This window comes from Musca autumnalis, unplaced genomic scaffold, assembly GCF_047663935.1.
Source record: "Musca autumnalis isolate F117 unplaced genomic scaffold, ASM4766393v1 scaffold_3, whole genome shotgun sequence".
NCBI lineage: Eukaryota > Metazoa > Arthropoda > Insecta > Diptera > Muscidae > Musca > Musca autumnalis.
Genome location: NW_027411866.1, coordinates 198216684 through 198240801, shown reverse-complemented (window position 1 = coordinate 198240801; position 24118 = coordinate 198216684). Strand labels below are relative to the sequence as shown.

Below are 24118 nucleotides of genomic sequence, written 5' to 3'. Positions count from 1 at the left end.
TCGCTGTACGGAATCGGCCCATTAAACAAAACTATATATATATAAAACTATTCAATAAAAAATAATCGGAGCAGTAACGAAAATTATTTCCATGAAATTTTCCCATGACGAAAACAAATTTTCGGAGTAATATGTTTCTAAATTAAGAAACTATCTGTTTTGGTACACTACCAGCAATATGTAAAATGGCAAAGAAGTAATTGAATCATGAGCGCAAGTGAATTTTTTACGTTTTTTAAATCCATAACGGGTCGATTATGGATAGCAACTTAACTGCAGTTGCGTTGCCAGATGAGAAAATCATGAGAAAATCATGCTAAATCCATTCAATATCAGTGTTTTGAACCTTCAGCTATTAATTTAATTGAAAAAAATATGAATTTCAATGCGGAAATGAAAATTTCTATTATAAAATTTGCTGTCAGCAACGCAACTGGAGTAGGGTTGCTATTCATAATCGACCCCTAAATGTTGTACATATAATAAATATTCATTGATATATATGCAAATCAGACGATGCTAAGAGATGAAGAGCAGGAGTGCTTTTTCACGACTCTCTTCTTTGCGTCGCCATATGCCAAAGATTCCGTGTTTTGATTGTGGCTGTCGCTCTTCTGCATAATTTGAAGCATGTGCATACTGAAAGTTTCATCTATGGACAGATCGAAAACCAGCTACACAACAAATGTAATTTTCTCTAACAATTAAATATTTAGAGGATTGTCAGAATTTTGTGTCCCTTATTGGACATATGAACATTCTGACAAAAATACGGATTTTTTTTAAAACTCAAAAGTGTTGCAGAGTGAGTATCTGATAGAATAGACCGACATAGTGCATTTTGGAAGTGGATGTTATTTTGTGAATCATTTGTTATCACGCCCACCAGTTGCTCACCGTATAATTTAGAGCTTTTGGATCAGGAAACATGGACTTGCCCCAAAAAACATAATATCGCTGTAAACGGGATCACAAGAAGTATTCTGTAAACATTTCCAAATGATTTTCGAAGAGATCTCAAAACTGCACTTAAACAAAATTTTAAAACTTTTGTGAGGGAGGTACCCTAAGGAGTGGACCGATATGTCCCACTTTTCGAATTTAACCTAGACAAAATAGATCCAAAGTTTGGACCCAATCGGCTGCTCTGTTTATGAGAAATGAAAGGTCTGGAACGATGCTGGTCGTCTGGAACGATGTTGGTCGTAGGGTTTTTAAGCTTTTGGGCCATTTTCACAGGAAGTATGGACTTGCCCCTTAAAAATCTGGTAACTTTGTAATGGGGACACCGAATACAAGTTGTTGCAAAAGAAAATCAAACCGATTCAAAAGCAGGTCTTAAACTACACTTTTCTGGAATTTTATGTGGGAGTTGTCCGAAGGATGGGCTGATAAAATCAATATTCTAACCTGATATATATCTGGTACAAATATTTTGATGTGCAAAATCGGTTACTGCTTTCGAGAGTTTTTTGAACGCACCGATTTAGGGAAATTTTTGAACTTTTCTTGGCCCGTCTTCGAAATTAAACTAAGCTTGGACGTTCGATAGATTTCGTGCGCTTCATTCAGCCAGACGGACGGACATGGCTAAATCGACCCCCAATTGGCTGAAACGGATTCAAACATACTTGGGATGTAAAACCATTATTTCGATGAGGCACATTTTGGTCGTTTGAAAGTGTATATACCCCCCGGATAGTCTAAAGGCTGAGGGTATAATAAAAATGTGTAGTAGGGCTGTTAAATTTTTATTGTTGGCACTACAATGCTCAGGGAATTGAGATAGTTGATGAACTAGCAGGACGGGGTTTTCAGTATTTTGAACTACAAGTGAAGGACGGTGTCAAACCAACTTCATGGAAAAACTCTAGAAGTTCTACTCTGAGAAAATCGAAAGGATCTGGCAGGACGGAACTGGATGAAACGTTTGGAAGTCAATCTGGCTGGTAATCTCAGAACAAAGAAGTGCATACCTAATCCCACTTAGCGCAATCCCACGGCAGCGGGTTCTTTCGTACCGGAATGACCCGGAATCATAGTGTTTCGGCCATTATTAAACCTACGCTTCTAGTTTAAATGCTGCTACAACAAAAACTCCCACTTAGCCAGTCAGAGTTCGGAGTTGGCTTAGGAGTCATTACGGGTCACTTCCGTATAAGATCTATGACAACCAATTGGGAGGAAAATACATTCAGTATTGCAGGTTTTCTGTGCCGGTGTCATAGTTTAATGGATAATACATACAAGGACAAGGTTAACTTCTCTCACATCAATTAGTGGATCCCCATTCATATTAGTTCAATGATATGGAACCTACTTGTTACAACCGAGTACGAGTTTTACACGACTGAAATAGTCAGGAAATGTCACCAATCGCACGGCAACGGGTTCTTTCCTACCGGATTGAACCGAAACCATAGTGTTTCGTCCAGCGGCTGCCAACCTAGCATCAAACCTATGCTTCTACGTTGGTTTCCTGCTACCGTTGAAAATTTAATGTCCCCATGTCTAGAAACCGGAACCGTACATACAGTGTTGTGCAAGGCGGATATGTTTATCATTGCATTACGGTCACAGACACAGGCTGTTTGGTGCACATGAGATTGCATCTCTCTCTTACTTCTTTTCCATAGAATCCACGGACCTTACGAACCATTTTTTGTTGTTCGCTCTATGCATTTCCCTTTTTCCCCTACTCGGTCTCTTTTTTTCTCCCCTCTCTTTTCAGAATGAACTCATTGGACCGCTGGTCTCTGAGTCGCTGTCTACAACAACGGCGGCTGCTCATCCTATAACCTATTAATGCATTAATTGCCAGCATAATTATGTGTTCTTAAGATAACTAAATGATACTTTCCTTACAGGAACCACAATTTTTGCTCTGAAATATTCAGCAGGATCCACATCAATGCGTTAAAAATGGGATTGGGCTGGATTCATTGATTCTTTCACACTCCTTCCTTTTACCTTCACAGATGTTTACCGGAAGTTGTTTTTTTTTTCTCCAAATGATTTAACTCATTTATCTGCATTATTATTAAAATATACTGTTGGAAGATTGCTTTAGTTCATATTATTTGAATGCACTGTTTTGTTTGTTTCAGTTTTGAATAATATTCCAAATACACAAAATTTTTTAAAGGCTTCAATATTTCCAGTTATTTGATTACAGAGTTGCATACTTCAATTTGGATAACTGCAGAGATAAAACAATATAGAGCATACAAATGAGTTTTCCAGGTCAAAAATCTAAAGTTAAAATTCTTTCGTTCAATGATATTCACATAAAATGTATACTATTTCCATATTTTTCTTTAGAACAACACTAGAACCACACATATCAAAAATTAAATAGGTTGGCATAATAAGGTTAGATGTAAACGAAATTTAAAATTTCACGTTTGCTTACTGGTTGTGGTAAATCCATCACAATATACGAAAATTATCAAAAATAAATACCAAAAACTTTAAAGGTTTCACTTAACAAAAAGCGATGAAAATTTATTATGGAAAGACCCCGGCAGATCACAGGTATCACATGGCAGCATTAAACAGATGAAAACGATTTGTAACCTTATGAAACAGTAAATTTTGATATCATTCCCCAAAATTGTGCCGTTTCTCCTCCTCATAAAACTTTCGCCGTGAATTTAAACAAATTTTGTTTTACCATTTTTTATTTTAGTAATTTTACGTTTTTTTTTTTTGTTTCTTTTATTATTATTATTTTATTTTATAGTTTTCTTTTATAATTACGAATTATAATAATAGTACTATAATTATTCATCAATTTTATTTATTCTTGTTTTTGTGTTGTGTTTATTATTATGTATTTATTTTCCTTTTTTCTTGTTGCAGTTGTTGTTTTTGTTTTTTACTTATATTTTGTTTAATGTATTTTCATTCATCATTCAAAATATGCGGAGTTAAATTTCTTTTATTTTCTTGTTTAACTATTTGTTTTTCATTATTTTATATATACTTTTTTTGTATTTTTTGTTGTTAGATTTTACCTCTCATAATCATGATTCATTATCGAACAGTGTTGTTGTTTGTTATTGTGGGTTTTGTTGTTGTTTTAATTTTGAAGTCTCTGTTAGTGTCTGAAGAATAGTTGCTATTCTCTGTGACTTATTTATCCAGTTCGAAAAATTGGCTATAGATCATCGGACATAAATGAATTTTGTGATTTTGATTCTTCTATTCGACGTATTTGCTGGCGTAAATACATAATCCTAAAAAAGAAGACAGAAGAAGATTTTAATAAAGTTGCACGTTTAATTATTTGAGTTTTGTGCAACGCCGGACTTACTTTTGTTCTTGCAATGTGGCTGTAATTTCAGTTATTCTAACTAAACTTCTCGCACATTTTAGTTCAGCTGATACCTTTGTACACTGCAAATCTCCGTATAAATGTGCTTCCTCCGAACATTTTTGCGCCTGAAAATATATAATATGGGTATGTATTGAGGAGGGAGGATCTATTTAAATCAACAAACTAAATTGAAGAATTTCGTTATAATTGTTTGTAGTATAATTCGGAGGCAAACGTTAGGAACTGTTCCTCCCAAGACTTGCTTGAAGTTTTACACTTTCAGCATGCAAATCTCTATATTGCGTAGTCATCCCCGCGTCAGTTAGTCCTAAATTTATTTTACACTTGCACCTAAAACTGGTGTTTGGGGCAAATACGTATTTTATTTGACAAATATGACAATTAAAATTCAACCTTCTCCGAGCGTAGTTGAGCCAAAACTACTCTGGTTTGTCGTGGCAGCTGACGCTCCTCAGCTGCGATCGATGGTGGACGTACTTCGAGAACCGTATTCACACAATAGTTGTTTATGGCATCTGCGACTGCAACTGTCTGAATGCTATTCAAACCTGCTTGATAGGCTTGCTGGTCTTGGGGTTCTCTCTTGTAATGTTGGACCTCTCTTTCTAGGTGATGAGATCTCTCCTGACATGCCTGCATCCTATCCACCATATGGTGATTAGGATAGATCTGAGGGTAAGATCCTAGCATGTATTGCTAAGAGAGCGTACAATTGTGTTGTTGTACTGGAAGAATCCTTGTATCCTCCTGTAGATCCACTGAAGACATGAGGAGGCACCCTGTTGCAGTTCTCAAGGCGTTATTCTGAATACGAATATTTTTCCATCACTGCACTTATATTCGCGGACCAAACTGACGCTGTATAGTTTACAACCACATACCGACCTATCGCGTTTTATCTGGTCAACAAGGTTTCTCTCTTCCCCAAGTGCTGCCGGATAGGGAAGACCTTGTTTCTACATTTAAACATTTTAGCAGATAGCTGCATGGCGATGAGAACATACTGTCGAATGTGACTCCTAGAATTTTGGGGTAGTTTGTGGTTGGAATTCTGCTAACATCAACCACGACATTCTACTCTGTGGTGAACAGAGTGGCCGTAGATATTGGATGGATATTATCATATTCCTCGGGTGAAAAAAGGTGGTGAGTTCAGTCAAATAGGAGTCAGCCTTCCACAAACAACAACAGGGAAGTTACCAGAAGTGAAGATCATGCAATCATCCACATACGTTACGATCCCAATGCTGTGTGGAGGGGGTGGAATACGGAAGAGGTAGATGTTAAACAGATCCGGAGACACTACCCTCACCTTGGGGAACTCCCTGTTTCACTCTACGGGGCTTGGACTTCTTAATCCGGCATTCCACGTACGACTGGCGTCCCCACATATAATTAATTAACGTTTCAAACTTGGCCGGAGGATAGTCTTGTCGTTGTCCTCAAGCAGTGTGGAGTGCTTGACAATATCAAACGTTCTATCGGTGTTCTTGTTGAGTCCTCTACTAATATGTGTGGAGTTGACGTGCAGCGCTGTTGTCGTGCTATGTTGCTTACGGAACCCATGCTGATGATCGGCAACTGGATAACTATTTCTGACGCTGTGGAGGACTAAAGCATCAAGGGTCCTTGCTACGGAAGACAAAAGCTAAATCTGTTTGTACGATTGATTTTTGCTTACATCCTTGTTGGCTTCAGTAGGGCCAATTTTCCAGACTTCGTGAACGATGTGGATGGTCAACTTCCGGATCATCCAGCTGTTTCAGCATTACCATGGAGAGTACATCAGGGCCCAACGCTTTGGATAATTTAGCGTTCCTAATGTCATTCCCAACATCATATATTGTAAATTATAGCGGTTCCTATTTTGGTATGAAGCGATCTAATGCGATGTAGTACTCTTCGTTTCGCCCTGTTGCTCAACAAACTGTCGATTACCTCTATGGATCAGTCATCGTAAAGTCGCCAAACATGACTGACGTCCTATTTTTCTTCTTTCGAGTTTTCGAGAGTGACCTAACCGTTGCCCACAATTCACTTAGCCACTTGTTCCGCTTATGCTCACCGACCAACCTGTTGGGTTCCAGTGTCAGTGTCTGAAACTAAGCCAATTAGCTTTCCCATGATTGACGAAAGTGTGGCGTTTAGAAGTGATGAAATCGGGCGGTTTGAGCAACGATGAGTTGCTAGGTTACGTCATTTGTCAGACCAGGTGTGATGATGACCTTCCAAAAGCGAGCTAATGTTGAGCATATAATCAAGAGTAAAGCTAATATAACAATACCTCGGCGTTTCCCACCTCACAGCTACTCCCATACATCAGCGTCAGGCACCAAACTTTTCTATTGCATACTTTACGGGGTGTCATTGTGTTAGTGCATGCTTTTTCAATGGGTTGAATTGTGTGTGTGGAGAGAGCAACGTTAAATGGGCGCACATGGGCGCCTAATCGCCTGACGCTGCCATACATTACATGTATTAGAACCAAGAGATATAGGTCTTGTATTAAACCTGTGTTAATCACCACTGGGCTCGCGAGCCGTGTCTGTGTGAACACACTCAATCTAAATTGTGGTGGGTTTCATCGTTACTCACACCACCGGTTATCTTCTTTGTTTTAGCCAGGGGTGCCAACTTGGTGGTTTTCCCGCTACTTGTGGTGATTTTTGACGTACTAAAACCACTGTTTAAGCAGGAATGTCAACTGTTTTAAGGTAAAAATCGCTACAGACCTATGGTGCGTATGTGGCTGTAGCGATTTTTACCACGGGACAGTTTACATCCATGGTTTTAGCAATGATTTAACCCACACGTTGTTTATCTAGAGAGGGTGAGATAATCTCGTGCGTGTGTCCAACACAAACAAAGTTGTTGCATTTGTTGTTGCTGGTGAACACTGTATTAAACAGACTGGGGCGATATTTCTTCAATATGTTGTAACCATCACTCTCTGGCTTAATTGCCAATTCATTATTTGGATACTGTCTCGAACGGCTGTATTCATATTTGTATTGGAAATATAAATCAGGGATACTGTGCAAAAAGCTGACAAAGAATACAACAAAAAAGGCATCGCCTTCCCACTGTAGCCGTCTACTCTTTCCTAGACAGCAGACTACAGTGGTATCTGCACAATTGGGCTCCGTATGAATGACGTATCGATCACCAACCATAACAGCATCAACGTTGCACGAATTAAATTGTTCAACCACGTAGAAGTAAAAAATTAAGTGGAGTTTGCTACACCAACATATTGGATCTAATCGAATATTCCTTCCCTTAAATCAGCAGAATTGTGTTTATAATTATCCCCTGGGAGAGATTAAAAAAATTAACTTACCTGTTTCTCTAATTGATCTGCTGCCCAATTAGTAACATGTGTAATTAGATCGGCTCTAAAATATTTGCTTAATTTTGTCGAGATTTCAGGTCCTTGTGAACGACCAGCCTGTATTGAATTGGAAACACAACTTTGTAAAGTACTTAACGAAGCTGATGTTGTACTATCCACTGTAAAGAAAATATAAGGATAACAACAAAAAACATTAGAATTTTACATTATGTCTTTTCCAATTTATTACTTACACTTTCTTTGCTGTGGATCAATTGATGAACTACCACTTAAATCTAATTCCTGTGTTGGTGTCGGTGGTCCCTCACCCGGTATAACATTCATATTAACAACATTACTACTGCCAACTCCACTAACGCCTGCACAACTACCGGACCCACCCACACCACCAACAATTGCACCGGCCATATTGGGATTAGCTGATAACATCGATGTGGAACACAGTGCATTATTGTTGCCCACATTAACAGCTCCCCCACCCACTACTCCAACGCCAACATTTGTGGCGACCTGCAGTGGATTCATGCCAACAACGTTGTTGCTATTTAGCACAACATTGCCATCAACAGTCTTTAGTCCATAGGGATTAGTGCAGGAATATGATGAGGTGGCAGCAGCAAGACTTGTTATGGGCATTCCGCCACTATTCACATTATTCGCATGTGCCGCAGCTGATGCTGTTGCATGTAGAGAACTGGAGCCACCCACTACTGTAGGTATCGCATTACCCGATACAGCTGATGTTGACGATGTTATAGGACTTTTACTATAACCCATGGGTGACATGCCATGGGGATGTGTTAAATTATATAAGGGTGAATTTAGAGCATTCTCCCTGAAATAAAATCAAAATTATAATTGAAAGGTTCCAGAAAAAAAGTAAAAGAAAATAATTCATACCTTAAATTAATAACCTGCTGTGCTGATGCATGGTTATTATCACCCGGGCTAGGCGATATGAGATGTCCATCAGGGGTATTTATATGATGATGAATCTGTTGTTGACGCATTAACAAAGCGGGATCTTTAGCGCCTAGTTTTGGTGGGCCCGGGGCATTTGAGTTCAAATGATGATCCACTTGACTCGAAGATGATGAAACAGGTGTCTACAATAGATTAACCCAATAATGAATAAATGGAAAATAAATTGCAATGCCTGACTTACATTAGGTGATCCAACAGCGCCCATATGACTTTGATGTTGTAATGCTGCTACAGCATCCAATTTCCTATGATTGCTGTTATTACTGCCACTACTGGATAAAGTGTTGGCCGTCGATGGTATCGTTCCTGCCAAGTTTGTTGAAGCAAGACCAGTTGCGGGTAACATAGTAGCTCCACCAACCACAATGCCAGAACTGCCACCCACGCCACCGACAGATCCAGCAACTGGTGCTGTATTCGGACAAGTGGCCGGATAATGCATTGATGCAGCAGCACCCGACGAAGATGATGCTAAACTGCTGGCATTAACAGAGGAAGATGTCATACTACTACTAGAGGCATTGGGATGTGAAGCTAAACGAGGCAATGCATTTGGTAATACCACCGTTGTGGATGGCAATGCTTGGTCGTTGTGTTGATTGCCACCGACATATGTTGTTGGAGTACCCGTTAATGAATAACTAGCTTCCGAAGTCGGAGTTGAGTCACCGGGACTGATATCCATGTCTGGATTGTCGGCAATGCGACCTGAAAAAAAGATAAAAAATATAATTATAATATAGAAGATGCAAAATTAGAACTTGTTGCCATACCATCAATGCGTCTTCGGTGATTTGGTGGTCCACTATCATTATCATAGTTCCACCTCAGTCGGGAATTGCCTCGAGAACTGGAATGTTTATATGCTGCAAAAAAAAAATGGGAGCCATATGGATAAGTATATACACTATAACAAAATGAGGGTTTACATACATGATCTAGAAAATCTTTCCTCACGATCCCTATCGCGTTCCTTGTCACGATAGTCTTTCTCGCGATGTTGATCTCTCGCCAGATTACTACAAATAAAAACAATTATATTTACATTACATAAACTAAAACAGAAAAATGGAGAAATTTTTATCGTAAAGCTATTACAGACGGGGAAAAAATCTAATTTAATATCTAGACGCGCCGGCAGGGGACCTCCCATGGGCCAGATTACGTCAATATTGTCGCCATTTCATCAGGAAAATATGTGTTGGGTACGTTCAAAATGATGGTCTTGTGTTTTCCTTGATCTGTTAATGTTTTCCTTGGTTTAATTCTACTTAAAGAGCCTTAGAGTAGCTTTAGATGTTCTTGGTTTTGTAACACTTAGATACAACGATTGCTGAGTTGTTCGGATCGCACTGGAACGTAGAATTGGAAGTTCTGCAAGTGCTTAGATCCCTTTGGATGTATTTGAGTATCTATCTTTAGGAAATCTTCTCTTCTTAGATCATTAAGATTCCCTCGAGTGGGTGTTCTATTCACCATATGGGGATTAAGATGGCTCGAGCAAGTACTGACAAGAGCATACAATTGTGTTACTGCACTCCTCATATAGAATGTCCACTGAAGACATGAGGATGCACCGTGTCGAATATTTTTCCATTGCGTTACACTTAAATTCGTGGACTACACTGGCGCCGCACTGCTTACCACAGACGTTATTTGTTGTCAAAAAGGTTTGTTTATCTGTAACCCAAGTGCTACCGGCTAGGGACTTGAAGACCTTTTTGAACTTGTCGCAGCTAGCTGTAGCATGCGCGGACTACGTGAACATGCTGGCGGAAGTGACCCCTAATATCTTGGGGTAGTTAGTTGACATTCAACTCAGTTTTCACCACTGTAGTCCATGTTGTGAAAAGAGTGGCCGTAGATTTAGTGGCGGATATTTGCACATTTCTCGCGTGGAAAAATGTGGTAAGAACGATCAAATATGAATTCAACCTTTCACAAAATGACACCAGGGAAGGTACCAGACGCCAAGATCGTACAATCATGTGCATACGTTACGATCTCATTGTCACTTGGAGGGGGTGGAATAGGAGTGGTAGATCTTAAACAGTTCCGGAGATATTACCCACCTTGGGGAACTCCCTGTTTCACTCTACGCGGTTTGAATTTATTATTCCTGAATTCCTCGTACTACTGGCGCCCACACATTAATGGCTTACCCAGCGCTCCAAACTTACCCGGAGGGTAGTCTGCCTGCTGCCCTCAAACAGCACGGACTACAAAGTCTTTTGATAAGTCGAGACTGTCCTATCACACGTCTTGCTCTGGTTAAGTCCTCGACTAACTTGTGTTGAAATGACGTGTAGCGCTGTTGTCGTATTGTGGTCCTTACATGATGCCATCATGATGATCGGCAACTATATTCCTATTTCTGCCGCTGGGGAGGAGTAAAGCCTTCAAAGTCTTCGATACGGGCGACTAAAGTGAAATCGGTCTTCATCATCTTTGCATTCTTGCCTGGCGCTTCAGTAGCGGAGACTTCGGGAACGATGTATGTGGCTATCGACATGTTGAGAACTTTAGTGAGATAATACTCGACTCGACGGCACATCGAGCTGTTTCAGCTTAACCATGGAGAGTCCATCAGAATTAGCGTTCCTGAATTCGCAATATCATCATTGTAAATTGTGGTGGTTCATCCCCGACAGGAAGAGATCTATTACGACGTAGTACTCTTCTCCTGGCCCTATCACTTGCGCACCTCATCGGATCAGTCAGCGTAACGTCGTTAAACGTAACTTAGGTCCTGTCTTCCTTCTTTCTAGAGTACGAGAGTGACTTACCCGTTGCCCACAATTAAGTTATTCTGGCTCTTCAGATGATTTTAAGCACTTGTTACCCTTCTGCTCACCGACCAACCTGTTAACTTCCGTCCCTGTCAGCTCACCGACTCGTTGGCACGACGATCCTCATCTCGCTCATTTGCTAATCCTCTGCTGGGAAGTTTGGTCTCACTTCAGACATTCGACCAGCATGCAAGCGGCTAAAGAAATGATGCTGTCTCTTCTCCTCGCCCTATCACTTGCGCACCACATCGGATCAGTCAGCGTAACGTCGTTAAACGTGACTTAGGTCCTGTCTTCCTTCTTTCTAGAGTTCGAGAGTGACTTACCCGTTGCCCACAATTAACTTATTCTGGCTCCAATGATGCAACTCTTCAGATGATTTTAAGCACTTGTTACCCTTCTGCTCACCGACCAACTTGTTAACTTCCGTCCCTGCCAGCTCACAGACTCGTTGGCACGACGAACCTCATCTCACTCATTTGCTAATCCTCTGCTGGGAAGTTTGATCTCACTTCGGACATTCTACCAGCATGCAATCGGCTAAAGAAATGATGCAGTCTCGGAACGTCCGTTCTGTTACCCAAAATCAGAAGGGTTGGACAGATCTCTGAAGCGGTTATCAGTGAACTCTCTCGGCCAATTACCTTTCCCTTGATTGACGAAAGTGCGGCGTTGAGAGGTGATAAAATCGGCCGGTCTGCTGATGGAGACAATTATGGAGAGATGGTCTGATCCGAGTGAGGCCAGGTGACACGATGGTGGTCTGCAGAACTGTGACATTCAGGTAGGGACGTCCTCATTGACCTTGCAAAACGTAGAGCTATGTATATATTTGCTCAGCCAGCGCTATATCCCTGTGGTCGTTTCCAAGGACCGAATGCCATGACAAATCATGAGCATTCAAATCCCCCATGACTAGACGGTTATGACCTTCCAAAAGGGGGGGAGTACAGCTATTTATCGGCGGGATATATAAGTTCAGCGACTCTACCTCTGTAGTTCCACGCCTGACTGATACCTTCATACATTCCATACATTAAGCAAGGCTCAAGCGAGATAGGTCTGTGTTGAACACACTGGTGCAATAGTAGTAATCCCTCACCTCACTTCTGGTGTGACTCTTCCTCAGTACGTTGTAACCATCACAACGCGGTAAGCTGCAGTAGTTGTTGAGCTTAGTTTCCTGCACCGCCAACTCATTAAGGCCACTATTTTCTGGATCCTACCCTGGACTCCATGTGTGCACATGTTTGTATTTTCACTAGTTGTAGTTTTAAAAAGGCGTATAAATACGGACCGCTTGGCGGTGCCCGCAGAATTGGCAGGCCAAGGAATAGATGGCGCAAACAAATGGATGAAGAGATGAAAAGGCGCGGTATTCCAGAGTGCGAAGCAACAAATAGAGAGAAATGGAGATCTTTTCTTAGTTCGGCCTATGGAACAAATGTTCTGTAATGGGTCAGCTAAGTAAGAAGTAGTTTTAAATGTTCGGCGTCCTAAACGACTCATTGCCAAGCGGATTTTCAATCAGTTTCTCGTTCAAACTTATATTTACGAAAGCAAATCCACACCACATCTATCACTTCTATAGAGAACAGTTGTCCTACTTGTCCTTCAGGTCGTGATGTCAAGTGTATCAACTGTATATATTGTGATTAACAAAATTGCAAATTTTTTTCAACTTACCGCTCACGTTCAATCCATTCCTTTGGTTTTTCCCATTGTGAGACTTCTGTTTTACAATTATAATAATACATTTTTCCTAAAGGACGAGAAAAAAACACATTTAATACTAATATGTTTCAAAGCACCTGTTTCATAAGACAACATACCCGACGAACTAACATGTTCACTCCAATCACCGCAACGGGCGATACGTTCACCACGATCATTACGATCACCACTCCCGCCGCCACCACCACCGCCTCCTCGATCGCGATCACGATCATCACCACCTCGTGCACTACGATCGCGATCACGATCTCTGTCCCGATCGCGATCACGGTCTCGTTCACGATCCCTCAGTGAATCTCGATCACGTTTACTATCCCTTAGATCACGATCTCTGTCACGATCACGATCTCGATCACCACGGTCACGATCGCGATCATCTGAACCAGAACGTTTATCTCCGGAAGAACAGAGCTTGGCTCCACTTACACTTCCGCCACCACGACGATCAAGCCTATCATGATTAGTGCGATGCGACTCAGAATCTCGATCACCACGCCGGTCACGTTTATCTGGAAAAGGAGTAACAAGGAAAGCAAACACAATTAATATTTCATAGTTTCGTTGGTGACAATATTTACGACCCACCTGAATATTTATCTTTTTTATAAATATCACGATCCCGATCTCTCATTTTTTGTATATAACTGAAACGATCACCACCTCGATGGTCGCCACGATCGCGTATATCGTGTGAACCACCGTGTCCCCTCGATGATGGTGAATCTATTTCAGGAGATTGTGATCGATAAGAACTGTTACCATTGTTTAATGGTCCACCTCCAGCTGGAGAAAGGTCGCGATCGCGATAGTTTGAGGAGCGATCACGTTCATAGTCTCGTTTTGAACTGTATTTGGAACTCTGTATGAAATTAAAAATAAAAGAAAAAATATGCAAATTATTTTTAAATTTTCCAAATTAATATTCAAAAACGTTTAAAAGTATTTTCTTTAGTTTTGGGTGAATTAAAAAAAATGAAATACGAAAAAGCGCCAATATATTCAAATGATTTCAAACATGTTTGAGTGAGAGTGTGTGGAATGTGGTGTATATATAAATCGAAAACTAGTGAAGATTAAATAAAATGAAACCAAAATGAAGAATTTTTTTTTACAATCGAACATGGTTAGAGAGAATAAGAATCTTTTGTGTAGAAAGAATAATCTGGCAAAGAAATATTCAATGCAAATAATAGTGATAACCGTTCGATTGTAATGGAAATGAGACGATACTTTTCTACAAAATTATATAAAAGAATTTTTTTCGAAGGCTTGAAAATAGTTGGAAAATAGAGCAAACACAAAAGAGGGATAAAAGTAAAAAAAGAAAGAACTTGAAAGAATAAACAAATGTGTTGTAAGCAGTGTAAGGTTCAATCTGTTGTTATCCTGCAAGAATGACCACTACTACTTACATCTACGATGCGACACAGTCCGACAGCAGCAGCATTTTTATTACATTCAGCTGCCAGTGTTGTTGTGATATCGAGTGCAATACTATTTGTGGCAGACATAAACAACTGTGTGTGGCAGAGTAAAGGAGGAGTATTGAATCCCCCTCCTTGTTTATTTTGAAGTTTTGTATGATTTTTTCTTGTTTTTGGTTTTCAGCTGCACAATATGGTGAATATACTTTTTATCGGATGATGAATTTGACTTTCGAAATGGTCTATTTTATTCAATTTGCTGGCTTTATCGGTTTCTTATCGCGTTTTAACTCAAATGAAAATGTTCTGATGACTAACACAATTGTGTGATTAAAAAAGAGTGATATTGGATATTTTTATATCTGTTTATTTTTTTGAATTTCGATACATTTTATACATTGCAATGAAAACAACTTCTTTCGATGATGCCATATCACAGAGAAATGTCAATGGAAAATATATGAATGATTAGAAAAAAACAAACAAACATAGAAATTAACGATACAGGATAAAATAGTGGATATTTACAACAGATAACGAACAAAACAGAACATTGCAATTTTTCTAAATGTATTTATTTTTGTGATAAAATGAAGAAAAGTATTTATAGAGCGTTTGAATTAAAGAAACATTTTGTAATTTCGAGAATAATGAACAGTAATACCTCTACAGACGAGATAAAGGATAACCATAGTAACAGAATAAAGTTAGCTTTTTGACAGAAATATCTTTGTTAAAGATTTTAATCCAGATTTATTATTAGAATGGTAAAATTTTTGACATTATTTCAAGTGTTCGAATTATTGATATTGGTTACATCTGCCGCTTAAGCGTTCGTATTTACCGACCAAAAACAATCAAATGAAAAAATGTTGCAATTCATTTTGTACTTCTTAACAAAGTGTTTCTTTTTATAAATAATTATAAAACAGATGTGAGAAACTATGTATGATCCAATTAATGTAAATGATATCGAATTACAAAATAATAATAGCATTTCGAAAAGTAACTTGAAATAAGCAAGCAAAATAATAAAATCATATTTTTAAACTCACCTGATACGAATGAGATTGATGCTTCTCAAAGTAGCTGAAATAAACAGGAAAGAAAAATGTTAATAATAAATAAACTACATATAAACGAAAAGTTTGTATTGAACAGCTGAATGTTATAAGACTGTGACATTAGGTATGGGTACACTGTGTGACACGAAAAAGATGAACAATATTCGGATACTGCAACGTGATAGAAGTAAAGCAAGATAATTCATGTGTTCTGGCGTTTTTACCCATCACACGCACGAAGGGATCCTTTTGAAAGGCTCCCAAATCTTCCAAACAGTTAAGAATTTTTATTTACTCAAACGGCCAAAAAAAAGGGAATTTTTGTCAGGCTCATATCATCCAAACCGTTAAGATTTTTCATTTACTTTCGGATGCAATGTTGTAGCTCTTGACATAAAGAACATATGTTGAGAACACAAAAAATCCATCAAACTGCACTCTAAAGTCAAAATCGTCAAGGTCAAATTTATTTTAAAATATTTTGTCGGGTTTAGGTCCATAGATATTAAACCTTTCATAATTTAAGCAAAAGCCAACTAAACAAGTAAAAAAGTATCAGTGCCGACAGAGATATACCCTCAGCCTGTATGAGTTGAAACTTTCATCTACGGTCAGATCGATTGTATTAAAGGTCTTTTAATTATTTTGTGGCCTTTTTTGGACATTTGAACTTGCCGACGAAAATATAGATTAGGATTAAAGTTGAAAAATGTTGCGGAGGAGGTCCTTAAAGGAATGGACCGACATTGTCCATTATGGAAGTGGATCTTATTTTGGCAGTCACATCTTTTCGATAGATATCGCGCCCACTAGTCATTTCAGTGGGTCATCGTATAACATTTGGGCCAGTATGTCAGGAAGCATGGACCTGTCCACGGAAAACATAATATCGCTGTAAACAGGACCACAACGAACAACATCGGTATACATTTCCAAAGGATCTTCGAACAGTCCTTAAACTGCATTTAGACTCAAATGTTGAACTTTTGTGGAGGAGGTATCCTAAGGTACCCCCATTTTAGAAGTTAAACTAAATTTGGACAAAATATTAGGAGATCCAAAGTTTGGACCAAATTTGTTCAGGAGATATCGTGCATAACTTTTAAGTGACATTTTTTAAATATTCGGGGGAACTACCGGAAGTTGTGGACCGGTATTGCCTATCTTCGAACTGATAGATATATTAGGATGTGTAAGGTATGGACCCTTCACTCCCTTCAAGAGTTATCGTGCGAACCATTTTTCCGAACATTTTTGAACATCTGTGGGGGAGGTACCTGAAGGAGTGGACCGATATGGCTTATGTTCGAACTTAAACTATGTTTGAACAAAATATTACCAATGCCAAATTTTGGACAAAATCGGTTGATCCGTTCCGTTGTCTTGCGCTCCAACCACTACACACGATGTCATAGGGGTTTTTTTTGCAGATTTCAAGCTATTTTCTCAGGAAGTACGGACTTGCCCCTATTGAGACATGTTCCGTCGTTAGCGGGGCAGTGAAAAGAAGTTGCTACAACAAAAATCAAAGAACTTTTCCGAAATTTTGTGTGGGAGGTACCCGAAGGAGTGGACCGATTGAGTCCACACTAGAACCTCATCTAAATCTGGTGGAAACGGTCAAAGGATTTTGACATTAAGAATGAAGTTTGATGGATTTTATGTGATCTTTATGACAAGAGCTACAACATCGCGATTTGGAAGATATGAGTCTGATAAAATGATCAAATCTGGCATCGAGGCCTTAAGTTTTTGGGGTCCAAGAAAAACACAAAGACACGTGCCTGTCTTTTTGTCTTCTATTCCGCTGCGCTGTCGGAATTTTTCTAATTTTCCATGACCCAAGAAATTACACACAGTGTTACTAAACGAACCTTAGAACCAAAATGGGAAACAAACAATAAATAAAACATTTATATTGGTTTTACTGGCAGTTTACCAGGAGCAGTGGACCTAATGTTCCATGTATAGGTCCAACTGACTATCTTAATTCGGACCTTAAAATTAAATTATTTTAATCTGTACAATAAATTTTCAAACATTATCAAGTTACGAGGAAATACTAGTTGAACAAACATCCCAGAAGGGACAAGGGAGACTTCTCTCATATCAATCCTAAATCATATTAGGTGACTAACATGAGACCACTATGGAACGATGGCTAAATAGGCGCTACATTTTAGAGAGAAATATGAACTTTCCGAAAATGAAATTGGAAAATTTGAACCATAATACGATTTTCGAAATAATTTCTTAAACGGGATCTGTGCGCAATTCGGGCAATTGTAGAGGAGGTACCAAAAAATTTACCTAAATATTCCATTTATTACAAGTTTGTTTACGAACACAAACAAATAAACAGCATTATATCCACAGATATCAGTCGAGCACTGAACCAAAGCAGATCGTGCTACCGAATAGTCATGCCCAGCAAAATTAAATGGAAGTGGTTCCATGTAAAATCATGATTTCACTGGTTCTTTTACATGAGTGCAAAGGGAGTCGTGAAAGATCCGATCCTTTTCATCGAATTTTCATGAGTGAAATTGAAGTGGTGAAAGATCCGATCTTTGTCATAATATTGTCATGAGTTCAAATAAATTAATCATTACCCGTACAATAAATGACCAAATAATCATGTACCCGAATAATTGTTTACTTACAAAAGTAATTGTTAAAATGAAAAAAAGTCAGATAAAAGTGATTGGTAGTGGCAAAATTGGCATATTTTAATTAAAAATACTATGCAAATTGTTATAAAATAAAAGGGAAATATATTTTGTGTTTGGAAACCTGTTTCATTTGGCGGATATTAAAGAGATGTATTAAAGAGACCCGATCTATAAAACGCGCTGTACCAGTTGACCGGACACCGATACGCAGTGGGATAAGATTCAAATTTGTCAAAATGCCGCCCTGAAAACAATGCCTCTTCAATTCCTCAGTGGACCATATACATGAGGAGGCAAAGATTCTTCCAGTACAGCAACACAATGAGATGATTTCCTTGCAGTACTTGCTCGGGTGTTACCGTGAGAGCCATCCCAATCATTATCTGCTGGCTACCGACACACCCAGTATGCGGCATCGACCCGCACTACACAAAACACCTTTTCAACAGCCCCGCCAAACCTACTCATCTAACTCCAGTGGATCTGTGGTTACATCCCATCGAATTAGCCACTTTCTGCGAACTGGAGATAGACCCAGAGCCACATTGAAAAGAAGAACGAACATACAAACTTAATAATAAACACTGTTACAACCACCGACACCGATATAGTATAACGTATCGAGCTGCAACAATTGCATTGGATGGGCCATGTCAACAGAATGGATAATATGCTACCGGCATATGAATACGAGCCATTTGACGTTATACGACCCGAGGGAAGGACAAAACTCCAATGGAAAGACCAAGTTGAATATTATATCACAAAACATGGCAGCCAAAATTGGAAAAGCAAAGTAGAAGATCGGCTTATGGAACAATATGTTCTGTTTAGAATAAAAACAATCTAAGTAAGTATAAATGATGCCACCTAAACATGATAAATATAAGTCGTTTAAAAATAACAACAGGATTCAAATTTATACTAGATTTCCCAAATGATGAGCCTGGAGCAGAGATTGACACATAATTCACCGAATATTGGAAAAACAGAAATCCAAATTGAAAGAAATGTCTCGCAGCCAGAGATAAATATTATTTTGGCAGATCAATATAATATATAATTTTTAAAACTACATAAAAAATAAAGGAAAATAACATCTGATGATACAAATCATCTTCGAATTGTATTCTCATTAGTTCAACAAATTACATAATTGAACTACAAATTTCATTCCTGATTGGTGCAAAATGGCATGACAATGAACCGGTAATAAAGTCCATGACAATGAACTGGTGATAAATGCCATGGCAATGAATTGGTAAAAGCGTGTGTCACTCCCTTGTAAATGTCATCGGTGATTCACCCGAATTTTCACCGATGACATGTCACTTGCACCCATGATTCAACTCATGATTTGTCATCGAACATTTTGCTGGGTGGTGGCTCTTAAAGGCCTTCGATACCGTTAACCACGCCACCAAGCTTGTTCGAGAATATAGAGAACACTTCCCTCGAGCCGTGTTTAAAACGTTGAATAATTAACTATAAGTGTGGACGACAGTCGTTTGTAGAATTCAGAAATACGAAGTCCAAGACCCGTAGAGTGAAACAGAGATTCGGGTCCTATTGTCAATGGCATATGTGATAGGTAAAATGTCTACATAACTATGTACATTAATCTACTGAAACACTGTTTACCACCAGCACGGCTGAAATGAGGCTCGACCTGACCATATTGGTCGATGGTACCCTAATCCCGACCACTAACTCCGCAAGGTATTGGGTGTAACGTTCTACAGCATGTTGAAATCGTCCACGCAAGCCTCATAAGAACCGAAGTGGACTTCCTTTAGAGCGTAGCCAAGATTTATATGCCTTACGAAAAATGAATGAGACATGAGAGGTATTGTGGAGGCATAAACATGGATTACGGGAAATGCACAGAACTACACATAGCATATACATATACCATAACCACAAATATCCCTCTAAAATTGAACCAGAAAAAGTCGTGACAGTGGCTCTTGATCTATCGAGGGCTTTTGTTATCTCCAATCATACCAAGCTGCTCGATGACATAAGGAAGAATATCCACCAGCCGTGTTGGTAACGAAGCATGATCAACATGGTAGTGAGCAGCACCAGATTCCCCAGGTGGGAAAACAAGAAACCGGATTGATCATGTTGTGATAGACGGAAAACACTCGTCCAGTGTTTTAGATGTCCGATCGATTCGAGGAGCGAACATCGATTCGGACCATTTCCTTGTAGCAGCAAAGGTACGCACTCGCCTTAATGTTGTGGCAAAAGTGCAGTCGAGAATCTGCAAACACAACATATAGCACAAGCCTATTCCGCTCAACTGACTCACATGCTGGAAGACGGCACTGCTTGTCCCGATAATGTGGAAGCGCAGTGGCAAAGAATAGCCCAATCACTTCAAACTGCCGCAAAATCTGTGCTTGGGTACCAAAAACCACCACCTAAAAATCTATGGTACGATCAGGAGTGCCGTAAGGCTACTGAAGAAAAGAACGCGGCATACAGAGCAACCCTGCATTCAGTAGCAACACGAAGCGCGAAAGAAAAATATCGGGAGAAGAGGAGAGAGGAGGCGTCAGAATGAAGTCCGCAAATTTTACCAGAGTGTAAAACACCAGACTGAAGGGTATGATGCAGGCACATTTTCCCGCAAAGATCATGAAGGGAATCTGGTACTGAGGATCTGGAAGGAGCATTTCATGAAGCTCTTAGTATGGAATATGGGCGGCGATGAAGATACACCAGAACCAATCGCAAACAACGACGTTGAATGTCTTCCACCTAGCCAAAGCGAGGTCATGACACCAATTAGTCGGCTGACAAACAATAAAGCAGCAGGAGCTGATGGGCTGCCCGCCGAACTGTTCAAGACCGGTTAGCTAAATGCTGATAAGGAGTATGCATCAGTTAATTACAGAAATTTGGCAGGAAGAGAGCATAACTAACGATTGGAACCTCAGCCTCCTATGTCCCGTACACAAGAAAGGAGACAATAGGTGTGCAAACTACAGAGGCATAAGTAGGCTCCCAATCGCATACAAAGTGCTGTCGAGTGTACTGTGTGCATATGGTCATACCAATGCAGTTTTAGACCTGGTAAATCGACAATTGACCAAATCTTCACACTGCGCCAAATACTGGGGAAGACCCACGAAAGACAGATCGACACATACCACCTGTTCGTCGACTATAAGGCCGCCTTCGACAGTCCAATTCGACCAAAGATGTTTCAAGCCATGTCGGAGTTTGGTATCCCTGCAAAATTTATAAGATTATGCAGGATGATATTGGCTAATACAAGATCAGCTGTTAAAGTAGGAAAGAACCTCTCGGAACCTTCTGAAACAAAACGAGGTTTCAGGCAAGGTGACAGCCTATCGAGTTACCTGTTTAACATTCTATTGGAAAAGGTCATACTAGAAGCGAATGTATATACCGATAGAGATAAAAATAGCATTATATACAATAAGGATATAATGTTACTGGCCTACGCAGACGATATTGATATAATAGGTCGATCAACTCGATCCGTAACAGCCACCTATTGAAAAAGAGTCTGCCAAAGTGGGTCTGGCAGTCAACGGCGATAAGACAAAGTTTGTGGTATCAACACGCAAGACGTCCAGTAGACTCGGACCAACTGTTGATGTTCAGAACTACAATTTTGAGGTAGTAAATGACTTTACTTACCTCGGCTCTGTCATAAATAAAACGAACAACATCAGTTTTGAAATCAAAAGAAGAAGAATATTGGCCAACAGATGCTACTTTGGTCTAAGTAAACAGTTTAAAAGTAAAATTACCTCTCGTCAAACAAAACTTACACTCTACCAGACACTGATAATTACCCGTACTTATGTATGGATCTGAAGCATGGGTACTTGCGAAAGCAGATGAGGCAGAACTTGGAGTGTTTGAGAGAAAAATTCTTCGAAAGATTTATGGACCAATATGCGTTGACGGTTAATACCGACGTCGTATGAACCACGAGCTATACCAGCCGACCGACATCGATATAGTAAAACGTATCGAACTACAACGATTGCGTTGGCTTGGCCATGTCAGCAGGATGGATAAAGATGCCCCCGCCAAAAAGGCATTTGGATACGAGCCAATCGATGGTATACGCACCAAGGGAATTCCAAAACTCCGATTGAAGGACCAAGTTGAAGAAGATATCACAAAACATGCCATCCAAAATTGGAGAAGTAAAGTAAAAGATCGTTCTTAGTTCGGCTTATGGAACAAGACGTTCTGTTTAATATAAAAGCCATCTAAGCAAGTTTTTTTTAAGAAAAGAAAACGTCAGGTGCCAAAGTAAACGCGAGAGGCTTTATAGCCCAGCTAAAATCAGGACGGTGTAATGTCTTAAATTTATATAGGCGTGTACATTACAACCAAACACAGGCTCTGCTTCTGAACTAAATAATATCTGTTAAACAGTTAATTAGGGTTGCAGAACTTTTAAGTTTCGACAGAAGAAAAGGAACCAGGCACAATAAAAATTGATATGCAGGTCATGAATCCAGTGAACCATCTACATTCGAGATCCTCCCCATAGGCCACCAGGCCTGTCAGAAAGTATTTATATCATCTAAGGTAGGTCGAGTGTTACCGGAGAGAGTTGAGGCTCAACAAGTCATGTTGGTATCATGTTGTATTGAATATTGTTCACGTGCATATAGCTTTGGCTCTATAAACCACTACTTTGCCACTATCAGAAAGTCCTTTTACGGAAATAAATTTCTAACTAAAGTGTCGGCTAAAACTGCACCTTTGTTTGCATACTTGCAACCAGGATGGACCAATTTACGTTGACATGACACAAATAGATTGAGGTGTGGGCTAGCCTTGTTTTAGGGAATGGACAATGCTCCATGAAAATCCAGATGAACATAATGGCTCATAAAGAAGAAAAACAGGACAGATATTGTTGAACATGGAAAACATTTTGAGGTCGATCAGTGAGAAGGATTTGTGTTTCCACTTGTTCAATATTTGGAAGACTGGAGGTACATCTTACGCTACGATGGTAAAACACAACTTTATCGTTGAAGATACATTCACGAAGTTGGCTATATCATGGCGTGGAGATCAAAAGCGTTAGATTAAGCCTAAATTTCGAGTGAAGGAATCTCCAACTGTTGCAAGAATGTTTCATTATTTAATCACGATTCCAACCAGAGTTTGGCGTGTGAGCAAAGAGCAGAGGCATAGTGTTAGATTGCGTACATTTTCTGTTTATAGCCTTTGCTTAATATCGAGTGGTTAAATCATCTGAAGAGTTGCAACATTGGAGCCGGTATAGGTGAGTTGTGGACAACGGTTAAGTCACTCTCGAACCCTGGAAGAAAGGAAGGTAGGACCTCTGTCACGTTTGGGGACGTTACGTTGACTGACCCGAAGAGGTGCGCATGTTATTTCAATCGACAGTTTGTCGAGCACCCCGAGAGTGACAGGGCCAAGAGAAGAGTATTACGTCGCATCAGATCTCTTCCTGCCGAGGATGAACCACCACAGTTTACAATGGATGATGTTGCCAATGCCATCAGGAACGCTAAATCATGCTCAAGCAGCTGAATGTGCCGGGAGTGGAGTTTCTCACTAAAGTTCTCAACTTGTCGCTATCCAACCTCATTGTTCCCGAAGTCTGGAAAATGGGCAGGGTAGTCCCACTACGGAAGCCCGGCAAGGATGCCACCAAAAGTGAATCGTACAGGCCGATTTCGCTTTTGTCGCCCGTAGCAAAGACCCTTGAGGCCTTAGTCCTCCCAA

General features: G+C 39.7%; 1 protein-coding gene across 3 annotated transcripts in view; it reads right to left on the bottom strand.

Annotated features, from left to right (window-relative positions):
* Positions 1–3835: 3835 nt before the first annotated feature.
* wcy (WW domain-containing adapter protein with coiled-coil wacky) overlaps positions 3836–24118 on the bottom strand; it is a 32682-nt gene continuing 12399 nt past the window's right edge. For 2 of the 3 annotated variants that reach the window (XM_073976196.1, XM_073976197.1), the window contains 12 exons: positions 15678–15711; positions 13784–14057; positions 13297–13707; positions 13151–13226; positions 9609–9694; positions 9449–9541; positions 8857–9383; positions 8592–8797; positions 7925–8526; positions 7680–7849; positions 4316–4443; positions 3836–4238 (listed from right to left, as the gene is read on the bottom strand). In XM_073976196.1, the coding sequence (XP_073832297.1) occupies positions 4160–4238; positions 4316–4443; positions 7680–7849; positions 7925–8526; positions 8592–8797; positions 8857–9383; positions 9449–9541; positions 9609–9694; positions 13151–13226; positions 13297–13707; positions 13784–14057; positions 15678–15711 (2686 nt within the window). In that variant the 3' untranslated portion in view covers positions 3836–4159. Of the gene's footprint in view, positions 4239–4315; positions 4444–7679; positions 7850–7924; positions 8527–8591; positions 8798–8856; positions 9384–9448; positions 9542–9608; positions 9695–13150; positions 13227–13296; positions 13708–13783; positions 14058–14610; positions 15039–15677; positions 15712–24118 lie in introns of those variants that run through there. The other variant, XM_073976195.1, reaches the window with a different exon arrangement.